Here is a 10,506-nt window from a genome sequence, read left to right as displayed (position 1 = left end):
GCACCAGTCTGGTGAAGTAGAACTGTTATAAGTGTTGCCGTGTGAATTGCATTATTCGGTTGTTAATCTACGTGCATCTCTTCGCTTGCTTTTATTGTGTTTTCTTGCTTGACTGTGATATACGTGCCTTCTGTGCTGCCGTGTGGCGCGGAATCAATGTGCTGGTCCAATTGTTCCCCGTTTCGCTGCGTCCTTTCCTTTGTTTGAATCTCCATCTTGCATCACGTAAGGGATTAATAGTGGGTTTAAAACACCCGGAAAATAATCTGAACCGTCAAGGTCGAAGACAGCTCCGCTCGGTTATCCCTGTAGTACGGAACGAGCCGCTTAAGCGGTTCGTGTCCGGAGTCGACCTGTGGCGTGGTACAACTCCTCGGTACGCTATCCGCGCGGGTACTTAGGTAAATCGACCATTCGGCGATCGGACCCTATTTTGCACAGGTAGAATGCGGACTGAGTTGTGGTGAGGTTAAACCCCCACCCGTGACTAGCTCCCGGCGTTGTTCCGAGAGGGTCACGACTGAATTGTCCGTTCCGGTGGGCGACGCGGTCGCCATTCGAGTCAAGCGGCCGATCGCATGCCGGACGGGCCAGATTTCGTAACAATATATATATATATATATATATATATATATATATATATATATATATATATATATATATATATATATATATATCTCAACACATGACCTTTGAAGTTTTAAAAAAAAAAAATGTCATAGCGTACTTTGCAACCTTTCTCGAGCTGTGGCTTCATCACCGTAAATGTCAAAGAAAAATTCTGAAAAATTAATTTGCCGCGAGGAGAATCACCGCAAGTTGCGCATTTGATTACAAACCGAAAAACGTTGAATTTATTTCTGCTTCCTGGTGTTTATTTCAAGATGTTAGGGATAGGAAAAGACTACATACGTAGCTCAATGGCAAACTGCACAACATAGTGGTTCAGTTGTAATTCAAGCCGCTTACACTTGCTGTCCTGCTTTGATTTACTTCAGTTTCTTGAGAAGAAACATTAACCCCCTCCCCACACAATAATACATCACCATAATTAAGGACAAACAATTTTCAAATTGTTAGAAAGACACAATGACTTATTTTGATATAAAGAAGTCTCGGCTGGTGGTGAAGCTAAATGACGATGGGCATCAGGTTCAGACCGTCACGAGGTGAAAGGGGAAGAGGAAGACAAGGACAGTGTACACGAGCGTATGAAAATGGAAAGGAAGAGTAAAAGAAAGCACGAGTGGGAATAAGAGAAAGCATGAGATGACGATGGCAAGCACTCTTAAAGGACTGCAAGGAGGACAACGAGAAGAGAGGTATAGGGACTCGGTTCCAGATGAGAGAACATAGAGATGAAGGAATGTTTGGTGAGCGCTCAGTACAGAATCAGGGGGGAGAGGGGGGGGGTTAACGGGGCTGTTGTAGAAAATGTGTGGCAGCCAGGGCGAGGAAATGTAAAACTGAGAACGCCAACCAAGACTCACGAGGTTATTTGGTCGAGCTGGACAAGCCACACAAAAACTACTGCAATCAATTCCATTAATTTTAAACATTCATTTAATCCAACAGTTGATTTTCCCCTCCATCAATCAACCCCCCCCTCCCCCACCACTCTCAAAACAGTAGCAGGGCTGACTCTAGACTTCTACATTTAGCAACATTTCTCTTTTAATCACAGAGACAATGCCTTGTTAGAACATAAATAAGTAATCTCAATAATTCAAAGTTGATATCAACAGATTAGAATCAAAACAAAGCTGTACGAATAGCAGCAAAACAAATGGTAAGAAACGAGCTTGCATCACTTCACTGACGATTAAAGTTCCAACGCGGAAAAGGGGCCCAACAGGATATGGGGGAATGATACAAGTTCGCTCGGACAAGAAACTTTCACTATTTATTCAAAACTTGGGAAGATGAATCATAAACCTGCTCCCACAGCGGACGTAAAGCCACGGCTCCCGAAATCATATCGAGCGATGTACAGCAGGTCGAAATAATTTCAAATCAAAACACAGATTGCTCAATCCTACCAAAAAAAGGATCCCCAACAATGGACAAAACAAAATCTATTTTCAAACCTTGATCACCATCCCTTTGTGTGAACTTTCAGCAGAAAAACCTTTTATCAAGGAAATCCAACGACTGGATACGATGTGCGAAACATAAGGAAATAGTCAATAAGGAAGTTCCATGCGGCTCGAAAAGTAAACCAAACAATGGGAATGAAAAATGTGGACAACAACAGGCTCCTCGCATTGCGTGTTACTCCCCAACCCCAACCCTTTCCGAACAGAATTCGTATCAACCCGTCACATGGCACAAAATTTAAAGTCCGAGATTTATCTCGCCATTTTCCAAGCCAATCTCAAAACCATCCACCATCATTGTTCTTTTAACCGGGGATTTGAGAAGCCCCTAGAATAAAAAGTGCTCGGTCAAAAGGTGAGATCAGTGGTAATGGCATGTGTGGACAATATAATATGATGGTATAATCCTGTGTAATGACCATTATAACATGGTCTACCCAGGAAAAAAAAACAACATAATAATCATCATCGTATAGTGAGCACACCAAGCTAAACGAGTCGTTATTAGGAAGTCTTTCCAGACAAGATCAAATGGGTTATTGCTTATTTTATTGTATTTGCTGTCTTCCTTTCGCCCCATTCCTCACACGTCATGCAGATGTGTTATTCAATATGGCTGAAGAAAAGGTTATCGTGTGCAAACCACCTGCGTATGCACCGACTGCGATAACGCAGACTGCCTCAAGCTGGTGCAACTTTCAACTTTTTAACAGTTCCACTGCATCTATCATGCCGTTTCACAGTCATCGGATTCCGTGGCAGCGGAGTCGGCAACGATGTCTTCCACGACGACGTCTTCGGCTAGAGGTTGGACAGTCGGCCGGTCATTGCCTTCCCAAGTTGAAGGGCGACAGAGGGTTGTGATGGCCGGTGAAGTTGGGTTTGAAGTAGGAGTCAAGGTAGACGATGATGAAGCAGAACAACGTGACTGCTCAGGTCCTGGGGCTTCCAGCGAGTTCTCTGCAGCAAGAACAATAGCATTTAAACTTCGAACGCATAACGAATCTTTCATCTTCGACATCGTCCAAGGCTTACGAACCAGTATTTACATACACTATAAATAGGATTTCCTTCCTTTCATGTGCAGCACATGGCTGCTGGTTGCATCATTTGCTGGGGGGGGGCATGCCCCCTGTAGGTTCGAGCAGGAATTTGTAATTTGGTCGGGGTGATGGTGATAGCTAGCCTATTCTTTGCAAAGAACATCGTGGGATCTTTAACGTCCACCGACTACTGTTGGAAGACTGGGTGTCCAGTTTAACGCCCATCCGAGCGACGGAACTCACACTGATGCCTCACAATGTCTGTGAAACACAAGGAATAGAGTTTAAAAGCTGGGTCCAGATTCAAACCCAGGCGAGACGGTTCAGATGTGAGTTTGCGTACCTCTAGACTACGCAGCCAGTGCCAGGATGACCCTGAGTGATGTTAATGTACTTTGAACGAATAGGTCAACCGGCACAGTCTATTGCATTTCAACCTGTGCTCACAGCATCATGTGCCATGCACTCGGTTGAGAACTCCACACTCGCCAATTAAAGCAAAGGGATCCACTATACCGTGTGCAAGCCTCTCCATTAATTATATGTAGTGCGGAAGAAATGCTTAAAGTGCGATATGAATGTCATGTTGTGAAATAACAAAGTTAAAGCAAAAATGAACTAGAAACCAGTCAGCTGGCCTTCCACCCATCACCATGCTGTAATGTAGAAGTTTCAATGGATGCATCCCAAGGGTTTTAAGCTATCTGGCATGTGGCCCAAGTCAAAAAGCTTTACAAATGGCATTCAAGATTCTCTTCTTTACTGGCTCGTTGATGTCTGATATGCGTGCACCTAAGGAAGGGACCGCCGTCGATTGCACGAGTGCATTATTGCTCCTGCTCTACCCCTCTCTCAAGGAAGTGATCTTATTTCTGGTTTACATCAATGACTTCTCTACATCACTGGATCACTCTGGAGAAGACTCTACCCTGTGCTGGCAGTAACTCGTCCCAGATAAAGCAAGGCAAGCTGCAGTTACCTGCCCGTCTGCTGATCGCGAGGGAGGCAGTGGGATGGGGAAGGATAGTCGACTGTCTTTCCTTGTTGCCAAGTCCCACATACACCCTCTGTCTCAAACAAAGACCGCATGGCAAACTCACTTCTGTCATCAGATGCTGTCAGATATTCAGCCCTTTCGAGTGGGGCGCTGCCTCGGAATTATTTGCCAAGACATTCTTGAGCCACTCAGCTTCCAGGGATGTACAAAGCCTTCCCTCTGCAGTGCCATGCAGTCTGGCTCTCCTGTGGCCTGGTGCCAAATCTAAACATTGTACCCCTAAAACCAGTGGAATCCAAGGCACTGAAAATAATTGGTGTCACTTGGCAGGAAGCCTCAAGCCCAAGGCCTTCTTTCCCTGACAATTCATCCGTTTGTCCCTCCAAAGGCCCATGAGGATAAATGCTGATCAAGTAACACATACCTTGCTGCTGTCAATAAACCTCAGCTAAGCTGAGTGTTCACCTTCACTTCTCTACACCCCATCCCTCTCACCCCCCCCTGCCCACAACCCACTTCCCCCTGTGGAATAGCCTCCACAAGTCTGTTCTTCTCTCCACTCCCTTAAGATAGGAACTTATTGCTATTTCATGCCACCCCACTTGCCCCTTTAAAACTCATGCTATGTTTGTACTTTCTACACCTCTTTGCTCGAAGTCCACCTGAAGCTTTCTCAGCACATGTGCAACATGCAAGTCTGTCCATTATCAACTTATCCCATTCTGCTCTATTGTCCTGTCCACAAGTTATTTTGTATGCCTAGCTGTTTACTGGTTCTTCAATGCACAGTCCTATCTGTTCTATTGTTGGTGTATTCACCTTCTACCATCCGTAAAGCATTAATTTCACGATCCTCAAACTTTGTATTCGATATTGAAAAAGAAAACATGATAAATTCACAATAAACCGGAAAGCCAGGCAAACAAGGCAGGTGCTTGTAACAATCAAGAAACCTTGGCTCGAATCTGGGCCAGTGGCCTCAGACGTTCCGTCTGCACCACCATTCAGGAAAACATCCAGGGCCTCCTGATCAGAATTGTCCAGAATGTCCATCTGCTCGAGAAGGTCCACGTTCACCTCCATCGAGGAAATGCTGCCCAGAGCCTCTGCATGGCACACAAAGGTGTCTTACCATCAATACGACAGCCCTCAAAATATTTCCAACCAGAATCTTCTTTCCAAACCAAATGACATTACAAGTACGACGTACAAGAGGGATCTGCCCAACAAACTAAACCCCAAATGAATACCACCAGAACACGAAGAGGATGTAACAGGGGAGATTGGACAGGTGGACAAATTGATTTGAGTACAATACAGTCAGGTGATTGCCATTGCTTGACCAAAATTGTAAAATTATTGAAACCACTTGGCCGATCTCACACCTCAAACTAACACGAGAAACATGCCTTGGCTTATCGAACCGAGCCAAAATGTTAAAATACAATGGGGGAATGGCTCGAGTTCTGCTGCTACAAATCCAGCGACACTCATTACCAACAGTACATCCAGGCACTCAAGGCTAAAGGAAGTGGACTTCTGAATGCCAGTGTTTGAGCTAACAGGCTGAGGTGTGCGTGTGTGCGTTTAAGAAAGAGGGACAAAATGAAAGGTTACAAGACAAAGGACCCGAGTGACTTCCTGGTGCTTTGGTGGTCGATTGGGTACTCACGACGATCCGTGTACGAGTAGAGTAGGCCGGCCGAAAGATAATGTTCCACATCTTGCTGGAAAGCTTCCTCAAAGAATTTCTGTCGTTCACGCAGCTTTCTTTGTTGACATCGCTCGGCGTCGCGCACACGGCCTGCGTGCTCTCCCGCAAGCTGCCCTGAGAGACCATGATGATGAAACACAAGCCGAGTGGGCACACCGTAATATCCAATTCCGATAACATCATTTGAAGAGTCGGCGTGAGCGGTTTTACTCAGAGGATACTTGTATTTGGGCAACTAAGAGAGCATGAAGTACTAATTAGCTAATGAAATCAAGCAGACACTCCTGTGACACCATGCACACATCACCCAGCAAGCAAAACATAGTTACACTACATCTGGGATGAGAGACCTCAAAATGCTTTAACAATCACTAGCAGTTAAATAAAGCATTCAGAGAATATTTGGTGGGAAAGACATGATGGTGATGACAATTACCGGCACAACCAACAGCTGTTTTTCAGATGTAATCGTAGAATTACTGTTCGTTTCGACAGGTGCCGATACAGGAAAGCGAAAACTGTACTCACGGATGAAAACATCAGAAACACAGTGATTACCGAGAAGGGACGTGGCAAGAATGTGACTAGTTTTTATTTTATTTTTAAAAACAACAATTCACAACTTATCACAGTTGATGAATAACCCAAACGGCTCTATCTGCTTTCAACCACCAAAGGATTACATCTCGGGGAGGGGGTCTTCATGGTCAAGAGAGTGGGGTTATTATTCAGTTGCCTGCACTCATTTCCTCAGTGCAACGATTTCAAAATCACATTTAAATTCTGGAATTTTTTTCCAATCTGCCAGCAATTACTGCAAAATTGGGTTGGAGAAAATAAATAACTAGAGCGAAGTCGATGGCGCGCCAATGAAACTCCCCACGCTTCCCACCTAAAGCAAAGTTGAAAGATGGCATAAAGTTCCACCAGGAATGACCCAACATCAAATTTTGAGTTTATATTTTTCTTTGCATTTTGACCCCCGTGACCCGAAATCCCCAACCTCTGGGGAATGAACTGGAAGTCAAATTCAAAAACTAGTAGCATATTTCATGAGTCGTAGCATAAAAATGTTTTAAAATGTGCCCGTCATTGTAGTTATTGGCATTTGATGTTTTGACCCCTCCCACCAAGTTTGGTGAATTTCTTCAGAACTGTTTCGGAGGCGACGTGACGGACGGACGGACGGACTGGGAGGGGAAACCCTGATATCGATGCAACACCCTGTCCACTAATCACAGACGTCACAGTTTGCGATCGGATGAGGAATCAAACCCCGACTGGGCAGCTCAAAGTTGAGTGCACTACCTCTGCACATCGGATGCGTCAGGACGGATGAACCACCAAACACAAAACGATGCACTCAAACAACACAGAGTGACCCGAGGACGAGGATGCGCACTCGCTGGTGTTTACAATGGACACATAAGCAATGTCGTTTAATGAAACTGCGGACAAGAATCAACATAAAACATTCGAGACGATCTCAAAAGGGACTCTCCTCCTTCGGGGCAAGGACACGCGTCACAGCAGGCTGTTGTTGGTTACAACGTAAATAATTCAACATCCGATTCTGGTCGAGATTGGGATTTATTTTCCAGAATGCTGTCCACAAATATATTTTTGCCACAACAGCTAAAAGAAAAACTGTGTTCAAAACACAAATGCCGAGATGTCGCTTTGAACCACTGTGGTTTTCGGTGAACGCCGGGTTATAAACGAGGAGAGATATTCGGGGCCATGCACTTATTCAATTCACCCAAGGTCACCATCCGTGTCGGTCTGAAGCCCAGTCCTGCGTTGTCGGCGTTCCCCGTCTGCATGCGAGTGCCTGATTTATGCAACAGTTTACGCGCAATCCATCGACCCTGCAGCGAAAAATTCTTTGTGGAATTAATTTTTTTTTAAATGGAAGCCCCAACCCCATACTGATGCACATTCCCAATGTCCCCAACCCTCTTTCCCTTCCTTCTCCTCTCCTATTCTATTCTATTTCACCACCGAGTGAGTTTTTATCTTCCATCAGATAATCATCTCATCCCAATGCGATTGTCCTAAATTTGTCATCACATGACACTGCTGATATCAATGCCCAATCTAGAATAGCACTCAGTAGAGCGGACACCTCCACCAGGCTGAACAGTTTACATTTTGTATTCCACCGATAGGACGGATCTGCAACCGGATCTGACTCAAAATCGAATCGGCTTGCTCTCGTCACCGACCCAACATGTCTACCAAGTTTCGTCCGAATCCGTCCATAACCTCTTGAGATATCGTGCTACATATCAATTTTTGGCCCCATCACTCAATGGTGAAGAGTCACTTTAAAAAGTCTCAGATCTTCACCAAAATCTAATCGATTCGTCCTCGTCACACACCCGACCTGTCCACCAAGTTTCATCAGAATACATCCCCAACGTTTTGAGACTTTCTGCTCACAAAGAGAGACAAACGGACAAACGTGAATACATAACCTCCGTCGACAATGGGTGGCAAAGGTAACAAGAGGCTCGTCAATTACGTCACACCTCTATCGGGACAAAGGTGAAAAGCACCACGTACGATCGTTTGAATTCACACGCGGTTAACGCAGGCCTATGTGGTGTAACCAAGGGTAGCGTTTTGATCGTCAAGCTTTTAAAAACATTTACTGGTATTCTTTGCAATATTACCCTTATCAAAGTAATGCATCTCATTCGATTCTCCAAGGAATTTAACGTTTTATCCTCAGTCATAACAATCATAATGACCCGTAGAGAACAAACTTTGCCAAAGTCTCATAAATACATCCCTGTGCAGGACATCCTCATTGTGCTGCAGGCTTTGGTAACCAAAAGGAATGCAAAAGGGTGATCACAATCCCAAATCAGGAAAATGACATCCCCAAATAAAGCACACTTCAAGGTGAAAGTTCATCGGGGCACCGACTCAAGCCGCTTCTCCAACGAGGTCAACGTTCACCGATGAATGAACCTCCATGATCAGGGCACCAATCAAGTAACGCTCACTGGTCTTCTTTCCACCTCAAAAGACATCACTCGACAGTTCTCGATTTAATCACAGACCTTGCGGCACAACTCCATGACATTGATGTACTCCACAAGAGTGTGATCCATCTCCCCCCCACCCCACCACCCCAAAATCATTCTGGACAGTTGAGGTTCATGAGACTTTTCCTATTAACTGCAGAATCGAACAACTTCAGCTCGATCCATTTGCTCAATTCCTTCACAAAACCGAAATGGTCTCTTTTATTTATTTATTTTTCTATTTTTACTAAGCTTACCGACAAACACCACACCCGTGTTTAACCTGTTTTATTACCTCTGCCAACGAAGGTAGACGACGGAGGTTCTGCTTTCTCTCCCGTCTGTGACCAGGATATCTCAAAAAAGTTATGGACGAATTCAGTCAAAACCCGGAAAGGTTGGGTGTGTGACGAGGACAAATTGATTCGATTTTTAGTGAAGATCCAGATCCGATAATTTTTCAGCAATTCTTCACCATTGAGAGATGGGGCCCAAAAAACGATATATAGTAATATATTTACAAAAAGTTGTAGACGGATTATGACCATAACTTGGTGGATGATTTGGGTAGGTGACAAGAATGAGCCGATTCGATTTTGGTTCAGGTCCGGATGACGATCCGGCCCCATCAGTGGGATATAAAACGTAAACTGTTCAGCCTGGCAGACGTATGCCCTCCGCAGTGTGTCGTTCTAGTTCAAAAAGCAACCACGCCACATCATGTACTGTGTTCACGTCAAACCCGAGGCTGCAGCCGCAACTGTTGTGAGGGTCTGGCTTCAAACAGAGGGGGTAAAAATAAGTTAATCTGAAACAATAGCCGAAGGGTTTGCTCTCTGCATGCTGCGGCTCAGACAGGTGGGTTTCACTCCAGTTGTGGCTGGAATTTTCCTTCGAGGTGAAAAAGACCCGTAACGACGTTTGTGAAGAAAATGGTGGGCCACAGCCGGAAGGACAGCCCGATCCCGAGGGGTAGTACACAAATTGTGACACTTAAATACAATGGAATGCATCAGCCATGTGTTTCCTGAGCAGGTGTACCGAGGGTTTGTGGAAGGGTAGGACGATGTAAAAGAATAGTAATAATTAAAAAAAATAAACTGGGAATAGCAAGAGGAGTCCGTCTGCAAGAGTCTCAGATACATTTTAGAAACTGTTTAACTTCCCCAGTAGACTTCGTCCTACACAACGGGCAATATATAATGCAACCCACCATTGGAGTACATCTTGGCGAGATGATAAGTCAAAAACCGATATGAGCCAATCACCGGTTTGAAGGATTTTATCAAACCGTGGTGAACAAGTTTTACAGGAGAAACTGTGAGCTCGGTTCGTAAGAGTCGTACACACTTGGGTACGTTGCCAAAACTGCCGCCCGATTCATTAAAAGGTCCCACGGGATGCCGGGCCGGAGGCGAACTCGGTGCTCATCGGGCGTGAGCAAACTGCACAAACAGCTGCACGAGAGACGACGCCGGCGTAGCGACATGGGCAATCCCCCCCCCCCCCAAAAAAAATGTTGCTTCACGGACAGTTTTACAGTGATGGAATGTCCGGCCATTTTTAAAAGACATCGCAGCGTTGCCGTTTGGAAAAATTTGCAAGTAGCGAATGACGGACGTCC

The 10,506-nt window shown here is 45.0% G+C and overlaps 1 protein-coding gene across 2 annotated transcripts in view; it reads right to left on the bottom strand.

Annotated features, from left to right (window-relative positions):
• Positions 1 to 1,890: 1,890 nt before the first annotated feature.
• DTNBP1 (dystrobrevin binding protein 1) overlaps positions 1,891 to 10,506 on the bottom strand; it is an 85,395-nt gene continuing 76,779 nt past the window's right edge. For both annotated transcript variants that reach the window (XM_085889571.1, XM_085889572.1), the window contains 3 exons: positions 5,809 to 5,964; positions 5,090 to 5,242; positions 1,891 to 3,056 (listed from right to left, as the gene is read on the bottom strand). In XM_085889571.1, coding sequence (XP_085745697.1) covers positions 2,824 to 3,056; positions 5,090 to 5,242; positions 5,809 to 5,964 — 542 coding nt within the window. In that variant the 3' untranslated portion in view covers positions 1,891 to 2,823. The remainder of the gene's footprint in view (positions 3,057 to 5,089; positions 5,243 to 5,808; positions 5,965 to 10,506) is intronic.

This window comes from Eptatretus burgeri, chromosome 7 (genome assembly GCF_056783735.1).
Source record: "Eptatretus burgeri isolate ZD-2024b chromosome 7, Ebu_testis_v1, whole genome shotgun sequence".
In the NCBI taxonomy this organism is placed as follows: domain Eukaryota; kingdom Metazoa; phylum Chordata; class Myxini; order Myxiniformes; family Myxinidae; genus Eptatretus; species Eptatretus burgeri.
Note: the sequence above shows the minus strand (reverse complement) of the source record. Positions and strands in the feature narration are given on the sequence as shown.